Source organism: Penicillium diatomitis (genome assembly GCF_028827545.1).
Source record: "Penicillium diatomitis strain IBT 30728 chromosome Unknown utg000002l_segment0_segment0, whole genome shotgun sequence".
NCBI lineage: Eukaryota > Fungi > Ascomycota > Eurotiomycetes > Eurotiales > Aspergillaceae > Penicillium > Penicillium diatomitis.
Window position 1 is genome coordinate 586,010 of NW_026623174.1, and position 26,084 is coordinate 612,093.

The following is a 26,084-nucleotide window of genomic DNA, read 5'->3' on the forward strand; positions in this document are numbered from 1 at the left end:
TCAATGTACGTTGTCCTCCTCCGAGCAGAAAGGGTTTGGTGAGAGTCGGCTGCGAAGAGTGTCGTAGGTACACTGCCCAGCAAGGATGCATGCATGAGTCAGTCAATCATTCACGATCGATCGAGGTATAGTAGTAGGTAGTCCGGCTGATCGATGCAAAAGCTTGGCGATGAGGTAGTCAGTCAAGTGGCTGACCCACGGACGTGAGGCGCATCCAAAACTCAGGCCCCCTTCTTTTACTTGTCGGTACTGCAGTCTGCAAGTGCAAGTCTTAAGTTCCGACTTACCAAGTACCTTAGGTACCTAGATTACTGTATCGGTGTACCTCGCCTACCCAACTACTAAGCCCAAGGGGTAAGGTACCTCCATCAACCAGCCCAGCAAGCTTGAACCCCCGGCAGGATCTGGAGCAGAGTGTCACGCACACCTCCTGATCCAATATCCGCTCAACTCTGATAAAATTGATCTTCATCCTTCTCCCACCTGAACGCTCTCGTGACATTCCAGTTTTTTTCAGGACCTCTTTGTTGTGTCCCCAACAGGAATTGGAACATCGATTCACGACTGTCCATCGACACTGGAGTAGCTACCTACCTAATTCTCAATCATGGCGGCACTCGAGACTCAGCCCAGATATATTTATAAGATCGTCCCCTCTACAGCTCCTGTGCGGGAGCCGATACCTGATCGACTGCCAGTCAGTCAGCTGGATCAAGACTCAGGCTTCATTCATCTTTCGATGGCGTCTCAGGTCCCTAATACCCTTAAGCTCTTCTTCAGCGAAGAGCCTCTGGTGTATATTTTGCGCATTCACTACGCAGATATCATTCAGGATATTCGGTGGGAGTCGCCAGATGGGACAGTGTGCGGCCCGCGTCCCGGGGAAGGACTTTTTCCGGTAAGTGGTTGCTGGGACGTCCGCGATGCTGATGTGAGATGTTCTGACTTGAAGCGACTGGTAGCATCTGTACAATGGCCTCAAACTCGGCAGAGAAGAGGTCGAAAGCGTGGCAATCTGGCAGAACGAGGAAGGTTGGGACAAAGCTCTAGATGGCGCAAAACCGTGGCTCCTGTACTAGGCTAAAGCTTGGACTTGCATCGAGAGTCGCCTTGCACAATTCAACTTATTTCGCCCAAACTCACTTGATCCAATGATTCGGACAAGACATCGGGTGTTGTGCAACTCGTCAACTTTGAAGGCTGCCTCCGAATAAAAAGGCCTGGAGACGATGCTTTGTGTCTTGGATCCAGCCGCCTCATCGCCTTCCTGAAGATGGACCCACCCCTTGACGAAGAGATGCAAATCGTTTATCGTAATGAATAGAAGTCATACAGTCGTGTTCGCACGAGACCCATATGAGCTTTCATCACTACGTATCTTATAGCCTATATTTAGCATGTACGGCACAATTGGAAATGGAACCTCGAGAGGATACTGGTACTGTACCAGGGACCTACTAGGTTACAGGTATAATTACCTAGGTCAACCTCAGCATCATCCATGTTGGCATAACCACACACAGCAGGCTTGATGGAAGCCATCTGAGTATTTCATCTATGTATGAAAAAATAGGAGGGGACTAAATGTCGATGGATGCTACAAAGGTCCACTACTATCAGATATAAAAGATCTAGGATCCTCAAAATGGGGACCCGAAGTACGAAGTGGACTTGATGATTCCTGTGGAGAATCAAAATTGACCCCGAGGCCTAGTATTCAGTGTCAAGCACGCCTTCATTATTTTTGGAGCTCCTCACAGCCAAAATTTTCTCAAGCGGAACCTGGGCCCGGGACGTTGACCGCATCTCGGATTTAGAGGCGCAACATGACAACGTTTGAATAATGTGTCATCCGACTTGACTGATCGTAATGAACTGGACTGGATTTGGAAGGTTATTACTCGATTTTGTACTTCTCAGGGGGGTAGACACTAGACTCAAGACTGCCCTTATCCACAGAATTGTCCGCTTGGACTCTCTGGAGTAGGCGGTTCGCGTCTATCGTTCTCCCGCAGGGCCCGGTCGGCACTGCGGCAGAATGCCATCACCGGGGAAGCTCGGCAATCAACCAATGACCGTCCCCAAGGACGTGGGATGAAAAAGTTTCAACGCTAGTCCTAAGCAGGAAAGGGCCCGTTGCTCGCAAAAAAAAGTGAAAAGGAAGACATCGTCCGCGCAGACTTTTCCCTCTTCTTTCTTTTCTTTGGGAAAGCTGGTCTCTCCCCATCAACAGATTGTTTCTCCTGTTGATTATAAGGTCAGCTTTGATACCCCACAGAGTCTTTTATCAGCCGCCTCTCTTTCATTCCAATTATGCCTATCACCGACAAGGAAGCCGCGCCTGGTGCCGCTATGAAGGCTGAGATCGAAGACTACACCAAGGCCCTCGAGGTCGTGAAGACTTATGCCACACTGGATGGCCTTGATGTGGACACTTTGCTGGATTCTGATAGCCATGGAGCATTGACCTACAACGACTTCTTGCTCTTGCCTGGCTATATCGGTAAGCCAAACTAACCGGTGGTTTGGCAAGGCCCGTATGTTAATAACGCCGGTCAACAGGCTTCCCTGCCTCCGATGTCAGCCTGGATACCCCTGTCACCAAGCGCATCTCTCTGAAGGCTCCCCTCCTTTCTTCACCTATGGACACTGTCACCGAGCACAACATGGCCATCCACATGGCCCTGCTTGGTGGTCTGGGTGTCATTCACCACAACTGTGCCCCCGAGGATCAAGCTGAGATGGTCCGCAAGGTGAAGCGATATGAAAATGGCTTCATTCTCGATCCTGTCGTTCTCTCTCCCAAGGCCACCGTGGGAGAGGCCAAGAATCTGAAGGCCAAGTGGGGCTTTGGTGGTTTCCCTGTCACTGGTACGTTTCTCCACCTGTCTTCCCCCCCCAAACCCGGCACTCCATTATTGCATGATGAACAAACCTTATCAATCATAACTTTCGTTCCACTGGCAGCAACGAGAGTTGCACTGTAGAGAACCTTTTCTTATCTGATCTTGCCCACAATCAAACGACCTATCATCACATCATTTTGCTTGGCTTGAGTGCTAACTTTCTCATGTGATAGAGGACGGAACCCTGAGCTCAAAATTGATCGGTATGGTCACCTCCCGTGACATTCAGTTCCACAAGGACTTGTCTGAGCCTGTCACCGCCATCATGGCCACTGATTTGGTCACTGCCCCCGCTGGGACCACCCTGGCTGAGGCCAACGAGGTTCTGCGTCGCTCTAAGAAGGGCAAGCTGCCCATCGTGGATGCTTCTGGCAACCTCGTCTCGCTGCTCTCTCGCTCCGACCTGATGAAGAACCTCCACTACCCCTTGGCCTCTAAGCTTCCTGATTCCAAGCAGCTCATCTGCGCTGCCGCAATTGGCACTCGTGAGGAAGACAAGTACCGTCTGAAGTTGCTTGTGGACGCCGGTCTCGACATTGTCATCCTCGACTCCAGCAACGGTAGCAGCATGTACCAGACTGAGATGCTGAAGTTCATCAAGAAGGAATTCCCCCAGATCGACGTCATTGCTGGTAACGTGGTGACTAAGGAGCAAGCCGCTATGCTCATTGCTGCTGGCGCCGATGGCCTGAGAATTGGCATGGGCGCCGGTAGTGCTTGCATCACCCAAGAAGTTATGGCTGTCGGTCGCCCCCAGGCTGCTGCTGTCCGCAGTGTCTCTGCATTCGCTGCGCGATTTGGTGTTCCTTGCATCGCCGACGGTGGTATCCAAAACATCGGTCACATTGTCAAGGGTCTTGCCTTGGGTGCCAGCACTGTCATGATGGGCGGTCTTTTGGCCGGTACCACTGAGTCCCCTGGCGAGTACTTCGTCAGTAACGAAGGCCAGCTTGTCAAGTCTTACCGTGGCATGGGCTCCATTGCCGCCATGGAGGACAAGAAGGCGGGTGGTAACAGCAAGGACAGCTCTGCCAACAAGGCTAGTAATGCCGGCACCGCCCGTTACTTCTCTGAGAACTCTCGTGTTCTCGTCGCCCAGGGTGTTGCTGGCTCCGTTCTGGACCGCGGCTCTGTCACCAAATTCGTTCCCTATCTTGTCGCTGGCATTCAGCACTCTCTGCAGGACATGGGTGTCAAGTCGCTTGATGAGCTGCACGACGGTGTGAACAAGGGTCTTGTTCGCTTCGAGATGCGCAGTGCCAGTGCTCAGGTCGAGGGTAACGTCCACGGCCTCCACAGCTACGACAAGAAGCTGTACTCTTAAGGCGGTCGGCCTTCTTGTATGAACGGGCTCCTACCTTGTGAATAAATCTAATCGGGATGTCCTGTACGATGCGACGCGATTGAAAACAATACCAAAATGGGGCATGTCAAGGGTTGGAGTTAGATTTGAGGAGTTTTATCCTTTGGGACTTAGCACATATGCCATGAATGCAGTTGCACGACACTATTTGTATTCGAAGTATTTCTTTTCTTTCCAAGCCGTAGAGCTCCTAGCACCATCTATTCTGGGTCTGGGATTTAAGATACAAGGCACGCGCCGTAGATTGCCTGTTTTGGGGAGACCAACCGGGTTTGGTCTAACAGATGAGCCAAATTGCCTCGGCTGGCCAGTGGGATGACCTCTTCATCAGGCGCTGAGAGCCGCCCCGTCCAAGGAGTGAATACGTTGCTTGCTTCATAGAAAGATCTCAAGATTAGGTGGGCTTATTGCACGGTTCCTGGCATCGACTTCTCGGCCACTTTCAATCACCCCGAATCCTTTCAATGAGTTCCTTGTCTCAGCCTTTCCCGTGCTTATCAAGCAGTGTTGTTGGTCATTTCCTCTCAGATGGTAGACTGCCTTTTGTGCTTGTACTTGCGACTCAAGCACGACATTTTCCACTCCATCAAATATACCTCCCCTGGGCCGCGAAAGAGGCTTAGTGGCAACGTGCTATGCAGGGCCGACGTCCGCTCCCATCTGCCAATCAATGTAGCCCCGGAAACAATATCACCAGCACAAGCGCGGGGTACAGGGATCAGCCTAGGCTCTCGGCCCAGCGACCCTCTGCTTATGAACCTTCCCGAGAGCGCTTAGAAAGAGCGATACAGAGGATATGTCCAAGTTCATCTTCAGCATTCCCTGCTGCCGCCGTTTCCCATTGAGTTCTTTCACAGACCTTCGCCTTCAGTCAGCGGCGCGATTTACCCAACCCAGATCAGTATTCCCGCGAAGTCACTGGCAAGACTGCTCATCCACATCCTACGCAACAAACTCAAACGATTCCAAAAGTCCCCTGAGAGCACCTCACATGTCACGCTCAAGCAGCCATGGCGAGGCAAAAAAAATGCCAGCTTTGCCCCGGCCCAGTTCCAGGTAAGCTTTGTCCATCAATTCTGTCAACATAAGCACATCCCTTGGCTCCAAACAGGCCGCCAGCAAGCGATAGCCCAACATCGAATGCCACTGCAGTCGATATGCCTGTTCGAAGCGCAACGTCACTGACAATTCCCGATAGTGTAATCTTGGTCTCACCGCAAAATGAAATCTTGTTGCTCCATCGAGTCAAGACATCGACTTCTTTTGCGTCTGCCCATGTCTTTCCTGGAGGTAATCTGTCTGAGCAAGACGGACCGTGTCCTCCACCCGAGAATCTTTCCAGACATGAAGACGGACCTCATTACCGTCGGGCTGCCCTTCGAGAGCTATTTGAGGAGAGCGGAATTTTGCTTGCCAAAGATCGCAAGTCCGGGAAAATGTTAGCTGTTGACGAGGCCACGCGGGAGCAGGGCCGGAAGCTCATTCATCAAGGGAAAGCGACGTTTGACGAGTGGTTAGCGCAACAACATCCGGATGCCGAGCCTGACACAGGTATGTTGCTTTGGAAACGATTCACTCAATTGCACATTGCACGACTAACACTCGAGCTTACCAGAAAAATTGACCCCTTTCACCCGCTGGATAACCCCCAGTGCAAATGCCAAGCGCTATACAACCCAGATGTACATCTACTTCATGCCACTGCCAGTGAACGTGGATGAAAGCTTACTCAAAGAATTGCCACAAGAGGGTGAGCGCGAGGAGATCCAGGTGCCATCGAGTGACGGTGGCATCGAAGTCACAGAGGCACAATTTTTGCCGGCAAAGGAATGGCTGCGTCGCGCACAGAACGGAGAGATCATCCTTTTCCCGCCTCAATTCCTACTTTTGTACCTGGTGTCTGGCTTCCTGGACCAGCATCCACGGACAGGGCTTTCTGTGGAAGAAATGGAGCATCGACGAAACAAACTCATCAGATTCATACACTCGGGATCGCCTGCTTGGACAGATAAGTGCATATCACCCAAGATGACCAAAGTTGCCGCGGATGGACGTACCGTTCTCGCGTTGCATGACCCGGGTTATGAATTGAAAGGGTCGAAGAGGCAGGGCGAGTCGGATTATGTCGTTCTTGTACGATTCATGAAGGGGTCTGCGAGGGAAGTAACGGTTGCCTTGAAAAAGGATATCCTCAAAGACGAGCGCAGTAACCTTTGACCTTGCACAGTACTTTACGACATAACGAACCTGTCGTCATTTGTGTATGCCTAGCCTAGAAGAAATGAGCAATCATCGCGCCTCGGGCAATGATGTATATCGTGCAATCATGCAATAAAACTTGAGGCTTTTCGTCCATGAATTGAACCGTCAATCTATTGTATGTAGTTATGCAGTCCTGAACAGGAAGCAGAGTTCTCGAATGTTTGCCAAGTGCAGGCGGCTTCTTACAGTATTGCCACGGACCCTGATACGGTGCTCAAGCCCAGCACGCCCCACTTGTCTTCCGGCAGCCCTCGACAAATAGTCACATGACCACACAAATCATTTGAGTCTCTGGAATTACAGGTCCTCAAAATTCCCATCTTATTCAACCTCACCGTCGCCCGCCGAAACCCCCCTCCCCCAACCACAATCATTCAAAATGGAGAACGAGAAGGGAGAGATCGTCGATCTGTATGTGTTTCCCCCAATATCATCAACCGCCAACACTCCGCCATTGCCTCGCGGGATATCCTGAATTCTCAAATTTTCCTCGACTGCGCCGGACCACGCCATGCGATATGATGAACAACCATGTTCTCGGAACGGCGCCCCAGACGAAAACCCTGCGACTTCGACAAATCTACTCTTGTCGCACAAGTATCGAATTCAGGATATCCGCTGAGGGCACATGGCGGAGGTTTGCTTGGCTTCGGAGTACCCGATGCATACCTTGAGTCAGTCGCTAATTACTCTATCTTTGCTTTCGCCAATAGCTACGTGCCCCGCAAGTGCAGCGCCACTAGCCGCATCATCAAGGCCAATGACCACGCCTCCGTTCAGATCTCCGTCGGAAAGGTTGACGAGAACGGCCGCTACACCGGCGAGAACCAGACCTACGCTCTGTGCGGCTTCATCCGTTCCCGCGGTGAGAGCGACGACTCCTTCAACCGCCTCGCTCAGCGTGACGGTTACCTCAAGAACGTGTGGACCGCCTCCCGCCAGCGCTAAATTAATCATGTCGCTGGGATGTGGTTTGCATTAGAGGGTGTTCGCGGGTTGAATTGATGTAAGCCATACCGATCCCAGCTTTCTTAAGTTCCTCTCTTGGAGGGTGGCTCTCGAACCGAATAGCTGATTTCGGTGGTTTACACTTGACAGACGAACTGCGACTTGTACCGGTCCAGTTTGAGGAATTGGTCATGAAAAGAAGGGTGGAGGGGTAACTGGCAAGTTCCCTTTGGTCTGGGTCTACCTTCCTTCGAGAAGAGCCCTCTTTTCCCTTACAGTCCTATCTATCGAAATGAAAAAAATGGATTCGACGACTTCAAAATCTCCGTGCATTGTCCCGTCACAAAACGACATGCTTGTTGTTCAATATTTCTGTCACTTCAGCTATTCCTGAACTTGCTGGACTTCGTACGCCATTCCCAGTCAGATCCACTGTCCATGATACTACGGTGGAATCCAGTTGGAATCTTCCTTTGGGCATAATTTCCTCCAAGACTTCTGCTCCCGGCACATCAAGGCTTCCTCATCCCGGTGGACATGGAAACCGGACATGCTCACGCGGTCTGTGATTCCATCGTTTCTCACCTTTCCATGGGCGAGGAAGTAGAAAATAGCACATCCAGCCGAAAATTGTACTTCCAAAACCCGCCTTCTGAAGAGCCACTGTCGCAGAGTATCATGCGCTGGGGCACAGATACGGGTGGGACATCCATAATGTAGGACACGTAAAACCCACGTTTTGAAATCCATTCAGACGTGGTCATTTGATCATGTCTTGGGATCTTTGCGTTACTACCGAACAAATGATAATCTTTACCAAATGATTCAAATTTCTCATCTCGTACGAACCATTTTTCACTCTCGTGATGACACTCTGACTGGATTCCTTCGATCGCTGCGTCCTGGTTGAGCGTCTGCCCGAATCCTAGCATTCGCTAACAACCCGAATGCCAAGGTTGATGCCGACTTCGTGTCTCTACCGTGAAGAGTTGGAAACTCCAGCTCCTCCAAGCTCCATTCGAGACACAGGGCGATCAAATCAGTACCGGGCACCACCTGCACATGTACCGTAATCCGCATAGAATTCTTCAAAGCTGGGAATAATGGATATCTCGGTTGTATGCAGCCTCCACCGGCGCAATCTCCAGTTTTCTTGAGACGTATTTTGACTGGCTCCAATCCCAAACTATATACACACGATCGCCTCTGGATCTCCTGTGTTCCATCGCGCTCCATCTTGAACAGCACTACAAGTTTTTCGATCGGTGAAAGGGTAATGAATATGTTGCGAAACACCAATGTGATTTGATTATGTGAATCTTCTAATGAACCATAGGAATAGAAGAATTGTTAGACGGCGAATGACCAAGATGTTTGTTTTTCGTAATCTATGGACAGATGAACTCGCTCGAGCCCGATGTTATGCTTGTAAAGAACCTTCTCCCCCCTCCCCTCCGTTTCTTTTACTCCTTCTCCAGACGAACGGCAGGGTTGGTTTCGATGAAGTTCAGGTCAACCTTGTGTCCAAGCAACTCACGAATGTTGCTAACGCCATATCTGTAAGGGGTGTCAGAAATGCATGTTACATGCTTTAGTAGGGCGCTGGACAAAGGGAAGGACTTACTTGATCATGGTTGGGCGCTCCAAACTCAATCCCCAGCCATACACTCGCATATCCTTGGGGATACCCATTGACTCCAACATCTCTGGTCGGAACATTCCACTGTTACCAATTTCTACCCACTTGCCGAGACCCTCGTGGTAACCGAAGATCTCCATGCTGGGCTCAGTGTAGGGGTTGTAGGCGGGCTTGAAGCGCAGCTGGTGGATACCCATCTTGTGGAAGAAGACCTCCATGAAGCCAATCAAGCCTCCCAGAGTGAGACCGAAATCGGCAATGACACCTTCAACCTGGTGGAACTCTGCCAGGTGAGTGGCATCAACGGCCTCATTTCGGAAGACTCGGTCAATACTGAAGTAGCGGGCCGGCCGCGGGTTGGCGGCGAGCTTGTGCAGCACGTTCGCCGAAATAGAGGTGGTGTGGGTACGGAGGACCAGACGCAGTGACTCGTCTGCGTCCCAGGGGTATCGATAGCCGATGGAGCCAAACTTGCCGTGCTCGTGGACCTCGTGGACGTTGTCCCAATACTGTTGGTAGTCCAAAGGCTTTTGTTCCGTCGCGTTGGAGCCAGGCTGGGAGGTCTTGGGGCGGTGCGGGTCATTTGAGGGTTCCTCACGAGGGGGGTCGGCCTTGAGAGGATCGGCGATGTAAAAGGTATCTTGGAGGTCACGGGCAGGATGTTGTTGGGGCACGAACAGGGCGTCAAAGTTCCAGAAGCCAGTCTCGACGAAGCGGTTGGTAGGCATCTCCTCGAATCCCATCTCGAAGAAGATGTTGCGGAATTCCTGTCGCACCTTGTTCAAGGGATGCAGCGCACCGGCAGGAGTGATGGCACCCTTGGCGTTGAAGTTGTAGGGCTTCAAGTGCACGGTCTTCCACGAGCCATCGGCGAGCATCTCGGGAGTGAGGTCGGTCTCCTCCTTGACAAACTCGCGAGCGTACTTGGGACCCTTGGAGATCTTGTAGGCGATATCCTTGGTGACAGAGACCAATTTCCTTCGCTTCAGGTCTGCGAGCGCTTTGGCGTCACCCAGACCCTTTGTCTTTTGTACGGTGAGCAGCTGCTCCCGAGTCTCGTCGACAATTGACTCCTTCACTGCCCGCAGCTTGTCGTTGTCCTTTTTGATCCAACCGCGCTTGAAGGCATTGCCCTGGCCGACCTTGGCATTGTCCTTGCCCACCACACCAGGGAGATCGCTAATCTTGAGGCCGTCCATGGCAGCCACCACGGCCGCGAAGACCTTGGCCTCATGACTGCCATTGGCGGCAATCTCGTCACCCTCCGAAGTAAGCACGTAGACTTCTTTCTCGAGGGTTTCATATTCGATCATCTGTCGCGAGCCGAGGCGGTCCAGCGCACTTTTGACATTCGATGAGGGGTGGGAGGGGAAGGCATCGGTGGACAAGATAGGCTCGTCGGACGCGGACAGCGCGTCCAGGACGGGCTTTGTGAGATCGGAGGACGCCATAACTACAGTCTATTCCTTCAGAATATTTGTAGTGCCCGAGGCGGTCTTGGTGGAAGGCGAGGGGGGGGTATCGGTCTTTGCGGTGTCGGCCAAAATTCGCAATGACTCTTTCAAATTCCCAGCATGAATTCCGGCGGGGCATTACGACCATTTCTGCCGTTTCACCCCGCCATGCTGGCAAAACGCCGCAATCCCCGTCCGCCTTTGGTGTAGGCGTGTGTTCGATGGAAGTGACTTGGATTCTTCTGCCGAGATTCAACAGGGATAGCTTTTGGCCCGGTGTAGCATCCAGACAGATCCAATCTCGATCTCGTGAAACGCCCTGCCATGTCACATTCTCAAGATGACAAGGTCCCAGGCTTCGAGATCAATGTGCCAGCCACTCGGTTGTGTACTTATGAATACCTTCAAATTCAATAGCGCGTCAATTTCCCATGGACGGAGTAAAAGACTATTGACAGGACCCATTTGAGAAGGTGGCCTGTAGCCCATCGCTTCGCTGGAAAACACTGCGGGGTTCTTATCTCGAGAATTTCCCGCATCATTGAAGAGTCGTAGCAAGATTGTCCAAGATTGTCCTGTGGTGCTTACCGGCTCGGGGAAACTGCGTTGCGGCTTCATCCACTGTAGCAATTACACAGGCCAGAATATGTTTGGACAGCGATTGGAATGAAGGACTTGGGTGTCATTACTCTCTGCCAGATCACGTCAATCTCATGACCTATGATCCCTGATCGCAGCCTCTCCCGGTCTCATTTGGTAAAAATCACACTGGGCAAACGTCTACTCTGCCCCGTCAACCGGTGAAATGTTACAGGCGGCCTCAGTGACGCGGCGATGGTCAACGCCCAACGGTCAACCCGCGAACGCAGATCGATTATAGTACATGACTGCACGTGAAAGTACGCAACACTAGACTTGCCGCACCGGCAAAGTCTGTGAAGACTCGAGTTGAGACGTCCCGTCTGAATGACCAACGGAGCCTATCTAGTTCACTTTACGTGCCCGCGCTACCCCGTCTTCAGGTGATCGACCCTACGCTGTGCAGCTGTCTTGTCTACAAGGTTATTGGCCGGCTTGAACCCGACAACTTAGAGCAAAGCAATCTCGGAGTGTGCTGTACACCCGCATGGTCTATGCTCATTTGCCTCGACAAGATCTCGAAGTTGTGCGCTTGACAGCAACTATTACTTATTAGACACATGTTTAATCCTGGCAGAGCAGGGACGATTATTGGCAAGTGTCACAACTTCTTTGAGACTGACTGATCTTGATCCTTTGAGCGCGGCCTATCTGATCGAGGTAGAGGGCACCTTCCCAATGTGGAAGGCATTTACAAGTGAGGCATCCGACAGTACCTGTGATCGGTCGAGTTCCAACAGTGGGGCAGCCTTACTCTGAGGGAAATGCGAAGAGAGAGAGAGAGAGAGAGAGAGAGAGAGAGAGGGAGAGAGAGAGAAGCGATCCCTCAGCACCACCGGTGGTAACCTATGGTCGGAAGACTTGTGCTATGGTGCGATGGGGACGAGTCTTGAGTTGGCCAATTGCCTGGACAAAAGAAAGGGTTGAGAGGGGAGACACCCACCCCGAGCGAGGACGAGATAGACTCAGGAACCGCTCCGCTACAGATCCCGGGGACGCAGAAAGGTCTTCTCCTGACCCGGAGATGGTCGCCCGCGGGTTGACCGCTGATCAGTGCACGGGGATCGCCTGTCGTTGCGAGGTAGATCCAATGCTTTTCCAACTCGTAGTTATCGTCTTGAGTAGCCTGCTCATCCAGATTGTAGTCAGTTTCGACGAGCTGACTCTGGGGCACTGCTGGACAGAAGTGTGTTGAATTGTGCGCTGTATGCAGTTCTGCATTATACACCAGGGCTCGTGTGCAACTGTGCAGTGGTGCACAGATACACAGTCACAGTAGTGCGCCCGAGTCTGCTGCTCTCTGCGCATGGGGTACGAGTGTCGACTCGTCGAGTCTTCTCTGGGTAGAGATTCACTGCAGTGGGGCGGGTGGAAGAAGGAATCCCGAGACAACGAACTCGGCGGATCTTGGGCAATTGTGCCTGACTGGCTGGGGAACAGAGTGGTTGACTGGGTTCTCTCCACTTGGCACCACTCAAAAGGCCACCCGGACCGTTGGCCTTGCGCCTGTCGGTCTTCCGTTGGGAGTCGTGTCTCCTGTGCGCATCCACCTGAAGAGGCGTTTGAGTCCGTCGAGGGTGCCGAGCGCAGGCTTAATCCCATGTTTGACTGGTCCCCGTTGTCAGGCAGGACTCAGTTGTGCTTGATGCTCAAACCCTCAGCCCCAGCGTGCGGTGTTTCGGGGAGAAGGACGCGATTTGCACCGACTCGGTGGATGCTTCTTCATCGGTCAACTCCAGAGGAGTCGTCTTTGCTTTTGGGACAGACGGTTCGTGTTTGAGATGAAGGAGCCGGGAGAGAGAGAGAGAGAGCCTTGACAGCAGGTTGGCCCTCAACCACGCTAGAATCGACGACTTGTTGTAGCCCTCTTGACCGATTTGATGGACAGCGCCATACTAGGCAGTAGGCACTGAGAGCCATCCATCATCAGACAGTCTCACCTTCAGAGTGATGGCGATAAGATCGGATGGTGCTGCCTGATGAAGGCTGGCTCTGCTTCATCTGTGCGAAGGGTTATGGTCAATCTATCCTACTGGGGACGTGGAGAGACATGATCGTTGTCAATTCGCTGTCGCCTTCTCCTTTAAACTGCTCACGACTAAGACTCGTGACTCTCGAGGCGGTAGCCCAACTTGATGGCAGATCGGTAGGAGCCTCCAGGAGGGGTACATCTGTTGACTGCATTGGTTACATTCATCCAGTCTCATCTCTCTCCTGGAGGCTCCCAAGAATGACAAGCAATGCTTTCAAATAAAACCCATGACCACACTTCAGAGGAACCTTGTCTTGAAATCATTCATCTACAGTCGTCTAAACCAACGATCAGGTTCATCTCGGTACGAGGCCGAACTTATCGTCTGCCAGACACGACAGAGACGTCTAATGCATCAGGAGGTGTGACAGGCTGACAGCGACATCGATTCGTTCGGTAGGTGGCTGTGATGTACAGGTCAGGATATGAAGTCCATGTCGCTGCTCGTCCTTGACTTGGTGTATCAGAACACTACGATCGTTCTACATGGTATTTCTACATGATAACCTCCACCTGCCTCGATTGCCTTCGTGTCCAATCTATTCAAGGGATATGTAAGATGATAACGGGTCAACATCCGGACATCTGTCCAATGTACACTTGTAGTCTGTACTCTGTACAGTTGATCTTGACTCTGCTATTAGTTCACTCTTGTTGTCTCACTGGTTCAAAAACAACAGAGCGTCGAGCGCCTGCCTTCCACGGTCGAGGTGATCACGAAAAACTCTCGTCATGACTCGTCAGATGGGATGCTCAAACCCTATATGATTATGCACACCGTCTGAGTACATCCTACAAAGTGGTACAGTAGCAGTCCAGTAGGTGCCCGGTCAAAAGTGTCGAGTGCATCCAGTGGTAGTACACACGCAGCTGACACTCCACCACCCCTCCCCACTGGAAACCAAACATCTCCTCGACCGTGTGTTCTCCTCTCCACTTCACCCACAAATTTGTGCCTCAGATTCAGAACAGCTAGCGGCGGTGCCGCCCCTTTTGAAATCTTCCGCTAGTCCCCTCTGCGAGTAGTAGCGAAGGACAAGAAGCAACGGAGAGGGAAAGTAATACTACTAAAAATAAGATTCAGATCGCCTACGGTCAACTCCTCCCCCAAGACGATCATTCTCTCTTTCTCCTGAGTACGACTGTTTTTTTTTCGAGGCCAAACCCACGCGCGACTGCTGCTCTGCTGGTCCATCTCAATCTCGTTGCTCCGATCTTTCCAGTCTTGGGTGAATAATGTCCCTCCCCGCAACCCTTGCTGTGATCCCCGACTCGGTGGGCAAGAAAAGCCGACCTGATCTTGAGAACTGCTCTTGCACAGACGATGAGCAGTCCTGCCCGAACGTGAAGGTCACCTCACGGTGGAAGCGCGCTGCTGACATAACCTCCTCCGTAGGCCCCTAACGGTACCGGTACCTGTGAGAGCGTTCCCGGGCGTGCGAACCGTTGTTCTCCCCTCTCTCCTTTGAAACCCAGCCTCAGCACACGCTGGCGACCGTGAACCACATCCTCTCCGGTTCTCTGCGGGAAATCGTAGGAACAGTCTCGGGATCTCGATCGGTGTGCTGAACCTTGAGACGACTCCTTCTGAACCATCTCCACCCCCATGTCGCTTGAATCTTCATCTGCTTGATATATCCTGCGGAAACCGTCCCCTGTGTAAGTTCCGCTTGTCCCAGCTCCGCCTTTCGCGTTTCGATGGTGCCCGGAACTCGTGACTCTGCACAAAAAGGGGGATGGGCGACATCCCACCCAGCCCCTACTTTTCTTCTCTGTCCCCATTCTTCATTGAGCCATTCGCCATGAGATTTGGGTTCAGCTACTCAAGCGCCCGATTCTGATCTATATGGCTTGTGCCGAGATCCGAGGGGGCATGGATGGGCATCGAAGAACAAGACACATCGAGGTTGCGGAAAACTCTGCTTCGCATACGATCATCAACACCGTTCTTGTGACGACTCGTTCTCAGCCTCTTCGAACGCCACACTGACCGGATCATTAGGGCACAATGGCTGGCGCGGACGAGACGCTCGTGGCCGCGACGGCAGTGTTGCAGGCGCTCGCCCGCGATGAAGTAGCAACGGGTTCTGCCTCCCCCCCTTCGATTTCGAATTCCCGGCGACCAACGGTGCCAAACCCTCCAGACTCCCCGGTGACCCCAGCCCGGCAAAGGCCGCCTTCGAAGCCGAGTTGGAGGCCTTGGTGCGCCGTGTGCACCATCTGGAATTCCAAGCTGTCAGTCATCACAAACTCCCTGACAATACCCAGCAGACCACCCTGTCTGCTCACGGATCTCACCAAAAGGACCCTGATTTTTTGTGGACCTTTGGGCTCAATCGCTTGTCGTCCGGTCAAGGTTCTGACTCTTCTTATTGCCTTACACAGCAGCAAAGCCTGAATCAACCCGGTCGGCGACAGGTGACCCCATCGGGAAATGACTCCAAATCTCACCCTCCCCCGCAACAAGCCACCTCGGCAGGTGAACTCAACGACGAGGAGACCGACGAGGAAGATGAGACCGGCGCCACCCGTCTGGTTCGAGAAGAAGACATCAGTATCCTCCGCAATCACGTGCAGAAACAGGCCGAAGAGATCAGCTTCCAGAAAGATATCATCGCGCAGGTTCGAGATGAGTTGCAAAAGCAGGAAGAGCACACCCGCCGTGCGCTCACCAAGGTGGAAAATGAGGACGTGGTCTTGCTGGAACGCGAGCTTCGCAAGCATCAGCAGGCGAACGAAGCTTTCCAGAAGGCCCTTCGAGAGATCGGCGGCATCATCACTCAAGTGGCCAATGGTGATCTCTCGATGAAGGTCCAGATTCATCCCTTGGAGATGGACCCTGAAATTGCAACCTTCAAACGCACGATCAACACGATGATGGACCAGCTTCAAGTCTTTGGAAGTGAAGTCTCTCGCGTTGCCCGTGAAGTCGGCACGGAGGGTATCCTCGGTGGTCAAGCGCAGATCACTGGGGTGCACGGTATTTGGAAAGAACTTACGGAAAACGTCAACATTATGGCCAAGAACCTGACGGATCAGGTGCGAGAAATCGCTGCCGTCACTACTGCCGTCGCTCACGGTGATCTGAGTCAAAAGATTGAGAGCCGGGCCCAGGGTGAGATTTTGGAACTGCAACAGACGATCAATACCATGGTGGACCAGCTACGGACCTTTGCTACGGAAGTCACACGAGTCGCCCGCGACGTCGGCACAGAAGGTGTCCTGGGTGGACAGGCACAGATCGAAGGGGTACAGGGAATGTGGAACGAACTGACAGTCAATGTCAACGCTATGGCCAACAATCTAACAACACAAGTGCGAGATATTGCGACGGTCACCAAGGCCGTCGCAAAGGGTGACCTCACACAGAAGGTGCAAGCCAACTGCCGTGGAGAGATTGCGGAGTTGAAGAAGATTATCAATTCGATGGTCGACCAACTTCGCCAATTCGCCCAGGAGGTCACGAAGATTGCCAAGGAGGTCGGTACTGATGGTGTCCTAGGTGGACAGGCTACGGTCAATGACGTCGAGGGTACCTGGAAGGATCTCACGGAGAACGTGAACCGAATGGCCAACAACCTGACCACCCAGGTGCGCGAAATTGCGGATGTTACAACGGCCGTCGCGAAGGGTGACTTGACAAAGAAGGTCACCGCAAACGTTCAGGGTGAAATACTCGACCTCAAGAGCACTATCAATGGCATGGTGGACCGACTGAATACCTTTGCATTTGAAGTCAGCAAAGTCGCCCGAGAAGTCGGAACTGATGGTACGCTTGGCGGCCAGGCCAAGGTCGATGATGTGGAAGGCAAATGGAAGGATCTCACCGACAATGTCAACACAATGGCTCAGAATCTCACGTCGCAAGTACGAAGTATATCGGACGTGACTCAAGCTATCGCGAAGGGTGATCTCAGCAAGAAGATCGAAGTCCATGCCCAGGGAGAAATATTGACCCTCAAAGTCACCATCAACCACATGGTGGGCCGACTAGCCAAGTTTGCAACAGAACTTAAAAAGGTCGCCCGCGATGTAGGTGTTGACGGCAAGATGGGCGGTCAAGCGAACGTTGAAGGAATCGCAGGAACCTGGAAGGAGATCACAGAGGACGTCAATACCATGGCCGAGAATCTAACGTCTCAAGTGCGCGCCTTTGGTGAAATCACGGATGCCGCCACCGACGGTGATTTCACCAAGCTTATTACGGTGAACGCATCCGGCGAAATGGACGAGCTCAAACGGAAGATCAACAAGATGGTTTCAAATCTGCGAGACAGTATTCAGCGCAACACCGCGGCCAGGGAAGCTGCCGAACTCGCGAATCGCACCAAATCCGAATTCCTTGCGAATATGTCGCACGAGATTCGAACGCCGATGAACGGTATTATTGGCATGACCCAACTTACCCTCGACACGGACGATCTCAAGCCCTACACGCGCGAAATGTTGAATGTGGTACACAACTTGGCGAACAGTCTACTCACCATCATTGATGACATACTGGATATTTCCAAGATCGAAGCAAACAGGATGGTCATTGAAAGCATCCCATTCACTGTGCGTGGCACAGTCTTCAATGCGCTCAAGACCTTGGCCGTGAAGGCCAACGAGAAATTCCTCAGTTTGACGTACCAGGTCGACAACACTGTTCCAGACTATGTCATTGGTGATCCTTTCCGTCTGCGACAAATCATTCTGAACTTGGTCGGCAATGCCATCAAGTTCACGGAGCATGGCGAAGTCAAGCTCACAATTCGAAAGTCCGATCGCGAACAATGCACCACCAACGAATATGCCTTTGAATTCTCGGTCTCCGATACTGGCATTGGAATCGAGGAGGACAAACTTGACCTGATCTTCGATACATTCCAACAGGCCGATGGTAGCACCACACGCAGGTTCGGTGGTACGGGTCTTGGTCTGTCCATCTCTAAACGTCTAGTCAACCTCATGGGAGGTGATGTGTGGGTTACGTCTGAGTATGGACACGGCAGCACTTTCCACTTCACCTGTGTGGTGAAGCTCGCCGATCAATCCCTGAATGTCATTGCCTCCCAACTCTTGCCCTATCGAAACCACCGAGTCTTGTTCATTGACAAGGGCCATAACGGCGCTCAGGCCATGAATGTCATGAAGATGTTAAAGCAGATCGAGTTGGAACCCTTGGTCGTACGCAACGAGGAGCATGTGCCTCCACCAGAGATTCAGGACCCTTCCGGGAAAGAATCTGGCCATGCGTACGATGTCATTATCGTGGATTCAGTGGACACCGCTCGAGTCCTGCGTACTTTCGACGAGTTCAAGTATATTCCGATTGTATTGGTCTGTCCCCTGGTCTGTGTCAGCTTGAAGTCCGCATTGGACCTGGGTATCAGCTCCTACATGACTACGCCCTGCCAGCCCATCGACATGGGTAACGGTATGCTCCCCGCGTTGGAGGGACGATCTACTCCTATCACGACTGACAACTCCCGCTCCTTTGACATTCTTCTTGCCGAGGACAATGATGTGAACCAGCAGCTGGCGGTCAAGATACTGCAACGGCACAACCACAATGTGTTCGTGGTGGGTAACGGTCTGGAGGCCGTCGAAGCCGTTAAGAAGCGACGTTATGACGTGATTCTCATGGATGTGCAAATGCCGGTCATGGGTGGATTTGAGGCCACCGGTAAGATTAGAGAGTACGAGCGAGAGAGCGGTCTGCAGCGGACGCCCATTATCGCTCTTACAGCACACGCTATGCTGGGCGATCGTGAGAAGTGTATTCAAGCTCAGATGGACGAGTATCTGTCCAAACCACTGAAGCAGAACCAGATGATGCAGACGATCCTGAAGTGTGCAACACTTGGTGGGTCCTTGCTCGAGAAGAGCAAAGAGTCTCGAATCTCAAGCAGTGGAGAGATGCATCCGTTGCATTCTTCCTCGGTTCCTGAGAATCAGCAGAGTGGGCGGCCAGGCCTGATCGAGGCCCGGGCGACATCCAGCACGGGTCCACCCACGCGAGGCACTCCAGCCGAACCGGAAGATTCAGAAATGGCTGATGACATTGATCGCACGTTATTGTTACGGTCCAACAGTACTTGAGTTTTCTATTGCATACTTATTTCGAGGTCCATTTATTCTTTCCGCTGCCGCGCAAGATATCTTTTATTTGTGCCCAAACGGCATTGGCGTGGCCTGTTGATACCCTGTCCATATGAGTTGTCTGAAGATCGCTACTTGTTCTTTCTGGTGCCTGGTCTTCTTTTGAGTCTTTTTTTTGTTTTCATTGTTATGCCTTCCTCTCATCATTCTATATGACATTCGTCTCTGTTCCAGGTGGCCACAATTGTATTTGTTCCATTTACATTCAGTAAGCTTTTTGAATCAAGCATCTCTGGTTTCCTATGGAGAAGACTGGTATGAAAGAAACGATTCAGAACAGAGAAGCATAGATCTTTGCTTCGTAGACTTTCAGGGCGTCACGGAGACGTTTAGTGTTGACGGTCAACACAAACACTCCTCTTCCTAAGTTGCTCCCATCATATCAATTCCAAGTCTTGAAAGTTGCTTGTCATGACCGAGATCCCAACGGATGGTCATGCTGTTCTGAGTCTAAAGGTTTTGACATCGCGGTGTATCGAAGACGAGGCTTGTATTGAGGAAAGGTCGGGTGGAGGTACTCGAGGTCTACAGCATCAGTGTATGCATTGCGCGCCTGTCTCCTCCGTCCTTTCATTTACCAAGGAGCCAACCAAAATTCACGCCCGAGTTTTGCGTGGAATGTTAGAGCTTGCTTGATCTTATATTGTAAGACCGGCGACGGCCACAGGCGTGACGTTTCATTCTTGAATCTTGGAGCAATGATAGTCTTCTATTCCCTTGCATTCTTAGGTTCTTTCAACTAGCGAGCACTATCGTACAGTCTGAAAGCCAAGGCGGAGCAAAGTTTTCAAGGACAGATAGGGAGTCGGAAAGATCAAACGAGGAGAGTCTCAAATAGCAAAGAACTCTGCAATGTAACAAGAGCTCACGACTTCATCAGTTGACAAGCCAGATCCTTACCTTTTGTCAACAATCAACTGACCGGACTTTTCAAGGACCCGAATCATGAAACCCGATAATGGCGATTTTATCAGCATCGCTTCCATAAAAAGGGTCCATGTTCTTTTTTGAGACAATCGAGTGTCCTAAAAGAACGGAACGAGCCGTCTTCGCATTCGTCGAGGGTCTAAAAGTGCTGTTAGCGAGATCCTATCGCGCCGGGGGCCCTCTCTCCACTGCCAAAGCTCGTTCAAACATACCGGGGAGTGGAAAATGGGGTCGAGTGGTAGTCTCCTTTGCACTTTCATGGCTGGTAGACGTCCGCGGGTTTGTCGTAGTCAACGTGGGTTCACCGCTCGAAGGTCGAGTGTGAACAGAGCTACTACTTCCGTGTACCGATGGCGTTGAGCTACCATGCCGAGGACTGGAGCTTGGAGTTGGGATGGCCGAGCTCGACCGCGAACTGGTTGGAGTAGCGCTGCCGACTGTGGCCATGTTGGCGGTGGCTCCGGACGCACCGTGAGTTACTGTGACCGTTGCCGTAGTGATCACGGTAGTGGTCGTGCTTGGAGGACAGGCGGCGCAAAGAGCAGTGACGATCTCGCATAATCCTGTCGAGAGCGAGTTGGGGCCGGAGGAGTCGCTATTGATGCGTTTCGCGAGGTTCAAGGGCTTTGAAGCTTGGATTGGGGAGGCGGCGAGTAAGATGCAGGAGATGATCAGCCATTTCCAGGAAGACATGTTTTCGGCAAGATGAGAGATTGCAAGAAAGATCGGGTTAGCGACGATGAAAATTAGGTAATTCCCCCGGAGATACGGATTCTTCGCTGCTGTAAGGAGAACTATGATGAAGATTGTTGTGCAACGGAGTGACAGATCAAGAAGTCAAGCAAGATAATTGAAATCGGAGTGACTGAGCAACAGAGACTTGTCAGACCCAACAACTTCCCTTCAAGTAGTTTACAGAAGGCCGAGCAAGAGACATGGCCAGTTCTAGAACATTGACCGTGCAGTTCGGAGAACCTCATGGTGATACTTACAAAACTTCGATGACGCTCAATGTCAGCGGGAACTCCATCACAGTGTCAAACCTTCCCAACTTGATCGTTCTGTATATTACCCGTCAAAGCACGGTTGACCCGTGCCATGATTGGCGCTGCTATAGAGAGTATGCGTCGACGAGAGTCGACCAGGCCTGTCAGAGACTGACCCGTCCATCTCGTCCCACGGACACGACTCTGAATTGACTTTTGCCCTGTCGGCCACACCCACGCCCATCCGTGGTTGACAGAACTCAACACAGGTAAGCAGAGGTCACCGCTACATCGTCAAAGACGCTATGTGGGAGGAGTCCGGAATCTTCAAAACATGCCTTCCAGATTGACTCCGTTCCGTGGACACATTGGAATACGAATTCATTCCATCATTCGACAAGACAACCAGCGGCATGTCGGCCTTGTAGTCTCATCAGATAGGGCCACACCGCTTGAATGATCTGCCTCATTCTCATTTGAATCGTGGTCTATGGCAGAAGATTTCCTGTAGCCACATTGTTTCGATCGCTGATAAGATTGCCATTCTTGTGTGAAAGAATCTGGACCGTGGCTCGAGTCGACACCCAGTATATCAATGAGAAACTAAGGAAAACTGTGGGACGTTGGAACGGCTCCCTTGATCCCATCATTTCAGATTAATAAAAGAGCCTCGAGCCTCGAACCTCTGCTCATCGTTAGATCAGAGGTATGAATGACCATCGAATCGGAAGCACTGCGAGGATCTGGCTCGACTATGGCCCCGTCAGACACTTGGTCGCACCTCTACCTGCACGTCATGCTCAGATGTCAACAGCGATGTGGCATCTGCAGTAAGGCTCTCGAGTCATCGGCTTCTATGCCCTCACTGGGCACTTTTTTCAACTCCCAATAACTTTGCCGCGGAGACCAGCTGCAGCGATGTCCTGAGGTCGGGATTCATCTCAGTCTCTTCCAGTTGGCCCGGAGAAGGAAAATGACCGAAGACATTCAGCCGGTCTTTCCATCAAAGGCCGGAACAATGATCTCAGCTAGGCAATTTCATTGCCCTGCTATGTATGTATGTCCAGCTCTTGGAAAGGGGTTTGATTTTGTATGTGAGTGGAGCTCAATCACCGAACGGCGTCGAGCATGCTCTATCTCAGCTCGTCGACAAACAACAAACGTCCCACTTGTCGCGACGCAGTGTAACGTTCAAAGGCCAAATTATTGCGGAGACGGGACAATTTTCGTAGCTGCTCTCCGGTTCGGATCATACGTGACTGAAAAAAAAGATGGTTTCTCCGCATCTCTTGCATCGCTGCAATGCATGAACACTCTGGCAGTCACCGTCGGAGTGCGTCGTGCTCAAGCTGTTCTGACTCCGGATGATATTTGCTTCTCAACCCGAGTATCGAGCGGCACCTGGTCTCGGGATTTGCGCATTCGGCCATGGAAGTCTCACCGTTTCACTGTATTTGAGCAGAGCAGATCCCGCGCAGGGATTTGGTAGGCTTGCACCTCAAAGACTTCCTGTATGAGTCTTCTGGTTTCAATGCTTCGACAGAGAACGGCAAGCCTGCGTGTATGCCAAGGGTGGTTATTCCCGGGATTTGGTACTCGAGATGCTGTGGACGTACGTGCCCTCACGATGGTAAGCAACGCACCGGACTGGATTTGAATATCGTACGATCGATCCCAAGGAACTGAAGAACCGTACCAAATTATCCGCAGATGCCGAGAAAAGCTCGAAGATCCGCTATGAAGTGAGTATAGACCAGGATGAAGAACAAGTACGCGGCCGACGTTTCATCTAGTCAGACCCCGATGGCTAAATTTGCGAGGCATCGGATCGTATCTGAGGAGTCCACTTGTCACGCCCGAAGAACTCTGAGCCAAATAGCATCGAGCAGATCCCGAGTTGTGACACTCCGACGTGGCGTGATGGTAACCATTCCCTGTGCATGCATCCTCAACAAGAAGTGATCTCATCTAACACAGCGTCAAAGTTGCCTATCGTCTGCTGTCTCTTCACCATGGAAGAGAATATAAAGCTCCAAATTCCTCCCGGAAGGATAGTTCCAGTATTGAAGCACCATCTCAATCCATCGTCTCTCTTGCAAATTCACCGCGAATCATCCGCTACTGTCCAACAATGGGTCCTGTTCTCAAGAAATACAAGGCAGTAGCAGTGAATGCTGAGCCTGGCTGGTTCAATCTCGAAGAATCTGTCCGACGCACCGTTCACTGGATTGACGAAGCCGGAAAAGCAGGCTGCAAATTCATCGCGTTCCCTGAGCTGTGTGAGTACAGGGCCTGCACCGACTTCAAAGTTTTTGTGGTGAAGTAATAGCTGATCAAAGAGAAGGGATTCCCGGTTACCCTTACTGGATGTGGAAGGTCAACTATCAGGAGAGTCTGCCATTGCTCAAGAAGTACCGTGAGAACAGTCTCCCCTCGGACTCGGATGAGATGCGGCGCATCCGTGAAGCTGCGCGCAAGAACAAGATTTTTGTCTCTCTTGGGTATTCCGAGGTTGATCTGGCCAGCCTGTACACCACTCAGGTTATGATCAACCCGGCTGGGGAGATCATCAACCACCGTCGCAAGATCAGGGCTACTCACGTCGAGCGTCTTGTCTTTGGTGACGGGACCGGCGATACCACTGAATCAGTGATGGACACTGAGATTGGGCGAATCGGACACTTGAACTGCTGGGAAAACATGAACCCTTTCCTCAAGGCATATGCTGCCTCTCTGGGAGAACAGGTCCATGTCGCTGCCTGGCCTCTGTACCCCGGCAAAGAAACGCTCAAGTATCTCGACCCATATACGAATGTCGCTGAGGCTAATGCCGATGTAAGTCCGCCAGAAAAGGGCCATGGCTCAGATTTCTCATGATGAATGGAAGTCCCCCTCCCCACTGATTGCTGCTGACTAGAATGCCCAGCTCGTGACTCCTGCCTATGCCATTGAGACTGGAACATTTACTCTCGCCCCTTGGCAGACCATCACTACGGAAGGAATCAAGCTCAACACCCCTCCTGGAAAGGACCTCGAGGATCCCCACATTTACAACGGCCACGGTCGTATCTTCGGACCCGATGGTCAGAACCTCGTCCCTCACCCGGATAAGGACTTTCAGGGTCTTCTTTTCGTTGACGTAAGTCCTCTGGTCTTTTTTTTACCTTTCACCGGCGTTACTTCTCATCTGAGCCGCAGAAACTGACTCAGACTCAGATCGACCTTGATGAAATCCATCTGACCAAATCATTGGCTGATTTCGTAAGTCTTCCATACGCAGACAGTGCGCTTCTCCCTGCGTCGGGAATTTTTCACTGACCAATTGATCCAGGGTGGTCACTATATGAGACCGGACTTGATCCGCCTGCTAGTAGACACCAACCGCAAGGACTTGATTGTGCACGAGGACCGAGTCAACGGGGGTCTAGTGTACCGGAAAACTGTGGACCGTGTTGGGCTTTCGATCCCTCTGGACAGCCCACCTGCAGTGGCAGAGTTGACTACAGAGTAGAGGAAATGAACACCTCTGTCACAGGAATGGTGCTAGGCATGGTTCAGAACTGGGAAGTTTTCCGTTGCCCTGCTGATTTGGGACCTAGATGTCCCTCGATAGAGACTACCGACACTCTGTCTTTGTTTCCATTCTCCAGATTGGTATATTGTATGATGGTACCCCTGTGCAGACACAAAATGCAAGAAATTTGCACTCACTCGATGATGGTTTGTGGACGGAGGGATGTGGCCAGGGGATTAAGACGTCTCAGGTGAAGAAGAACAAGCAATTTGCAATGGATGATTCACATCAGAGGCGGTAGTCACACACATCACTTGATCAAGGTCACGAGAATAGTCATGGGTACCGATATGTCAAAATTACACACACCCAGAGAGAGAGAGAGAGAGAGAGAGAGAGATAGAGAGATAGAGAGATAAGAGACCAAGAGACCAAGAGACCAAGAGACCAACAGATTCATACAGATAAGACAATCGAAGCCATACCTAGCCAACATGTAGTTGATGATAGGTAGGTACCAGAAGACAAGCAATAACAGACAAAAGTCTGCCCGGAAGAGCAAATTCGCATTAATGAACTGAAAAGTCATCTGAACTTACGTTATAGCATTGCTTCAAAGAATGTCTACTTGTCTAGAGCATTTCTTGTCTCGCCATTTACAATCTACAGCGATGAAGGTACTGTTCATGATCACCCCAGAAGAATGGCTTCGGAGAACTGGACACGCGTCCTCCGACTCAGTCGAGATGGCCTCCACTAGCACCCATTTGAACCGGATCTAAGGTTAAACCTTCATGTGTCTTATCCTTGTCTCGAGCCACAGCCACACGCGCGGAATTGACACGAGTGTCGTGTCAATTGACAATTCTTGACAGCAATGCGAAGATGGTTATTGACACTCAGTTTGCGGAGAACCATGCGATCACCTACACGGGTTTCTACCAAGATAGCTAAATTTGATCAACAAATTAGAAAGAAAATCCAAACCGCTCCCGTCCGGGGCTTTCACTCGGGATTTTGTATGATCAAAGTAGGGTCAAATGTTCGAAGAAGAGCGATGATAAAATCCTCAAAGGGACAGACGAGGCTTATTGTGAACACCTCTTGAGGTCAGGAAATTATCGACATACAAGTAGATATATTTTTTGATCTTGTGCCAAGACTGAACGGCCAAGCACTGTAATACCGGTGATGGTAAACTGCCGCCTCGGGAAATGATCGGCTCCCGGAGCACAGAATGAGCTAATCACCTCGCCGCCCTGAGCAGTTC

The 26,084-nt window shown here is 51.5% G+C and overlaps 8 protein-coding genes across 8 annotated transcripts; 6 read left to right on the forward strand and 2 right to left on the reverse strand.

Annotated features, from left to right (window-relative positions):
• Nucleotides 1-607: 607 nt before the first annotated feature.
• Nucleotides 608-1,079, forward strand: N7539_001404 (DUF952 domain-containing protein; the record flags this gene model as incomplete). The annotated part of the gene is made up of 2 exons (XM_056931007.1): nt 608-898; nt 963-1,079. The coding sequence occupies 2 exons, from the start codon at nt 608-610 to the stop codon at nt 1,077-1,079; spliced, it is 408 nt and encodes a 135-aa protein (XP_056793038.1).
• A 1,234-nt stretch (nt 1,080-2,313) lies between these two features.
• On the forward strand, nt 2,314-4,230 carry N7539_001405 (putative IMP dehydrogenase; the record flags this gene model as incomplete). Its single annotated transcript, XM_056931008.1, has 3 exons — nt 2,314-2,503; nt 2,563-2,871; nt 3,080-4,230. The coding sequence occupies 3 exons, from the start codon at nt 2,314-2,316 to the stop codon at nt 4,228-4,230; spliced, it is 1,650 nt and encodes a 549-aa protein (XP_056793039.1).
• A 1,030-nt stretch (nt 4,231-5,260) lies between these two features.
• On the forward strand, nt 5,261-6,486 carry N7539_001406 (NUDIX hydrolase; the record flags this gene model as incomplete). Its single annotated transcript, XM_056931009.1, has 3 exons — nt 5,261-5,325; nt 5,381-5,820; nt 5,885-6,486. The coding sequence occupies 3 exons, from the start codon at nt 5,261-5,263 to the stop codon at nt 6,484-6,486; spliced, it is 1,107 nt and encodes a 368-aa protein (XP_056793040.1).
• A 424-nt stretch (nt 6,487-6,910) lies between these two features.
• rps21 (40S ribosomal protein eS21) lies at nt 6,911-7,479 on the forward strand (the record flags this gene model as incomplete). The annotated part of the gene is made up of 2 exons (XM_056931010.1): nt 6,911-6,942; nt 7,245-7,479. 2 exons carry the CDS (start codon nt 6,911-6,913, stop codon nt 7,477-7,479), a joined length of 267 nt encoding a protein of 88 aa, XP_056793041.1.
• Nucleotides 7,480-8,942: 1,463 nt separating this feature from the next.
• On the reverse strand, nt 8,943-10,569 carry N7539_001408 (phenylalanine--tRNA ligase subunit alpha; the record flags this gene model as incomplete). Its single annotated transcript, XM_056931011.1, has 2 exons — nt 8,943-9,036; nt 9,104-10,569. The coding sequence occupies 2 exons, from the start codon at nt 10,567-10,569 to the stop codon at nt 8,943-8,945; spliced, it is 1,560 nt and encodes a 519-aa protein (XP_056793042.1).
• A 4,682-nt stretch (nt 10,570-15,251) lies between these two features.
• Nucleotides 15,252-19,327, forward strand: tcsC (putative two-component osmosensing histidine kinase (Bos1); the record flags this gene model as incomplete). The annotated part of the gene is made up of 2 exons (XM_056931012.1): nt 15,252-15,395; nt 15,416-19,327. 2 exons carry the CDS (start codon nt 15,252-15,254, stop codon nt 19,325-19,327), a joined length of 4,056 nt encoding a protein of 1,351 aa, XP_056793043.1.
• Nucleotides 19,328-20,412: 1,085 nt separating this feature from the next.
• N7539_001410 (uncharacterized protein) lies at nt 20,413-21,007 on the reverse strand (the record flags this gene model as incomplete). The annotated part of the gene is made up of 2 exons (XM_056931013.1): nt 20,413-20,453; nt 20,527-21,007. The coding sequence occupies 2 exons, from the start codon at nt 21,005-21,007 to the stop codon at nt 20,413-20,415; spliced, it is 522 nt and encodes a 173-aa protein (XP_056793044.1).
• Nucleotides 21,008-23,431: 2,424 nt separating this feature from the next.
• N7539_001411 (carbon-nitrogen hydrolase family protein) lies at nt 23,432-24,811 on the forward strand (the record flags this gene model as incomplete). Its single annotated transcript, XM_056931014.1, has 5 exons — nt 23,432-23,579; nt 23,630-24,135; nt 24,227-24,439; nt 24,517-24,561; nt 24,632-24,811. The coding sequence occupies 5 exons, from the start codon at nt 23,432-23,434 to the stop codon at nt 24,809-24,811; spliced, it is 1,092 nt and encodes a 363-aa protein (XP_056793045.1).
• Nucleotides 24,812-26,084: the final 1,273 nt, after the last annotated feature.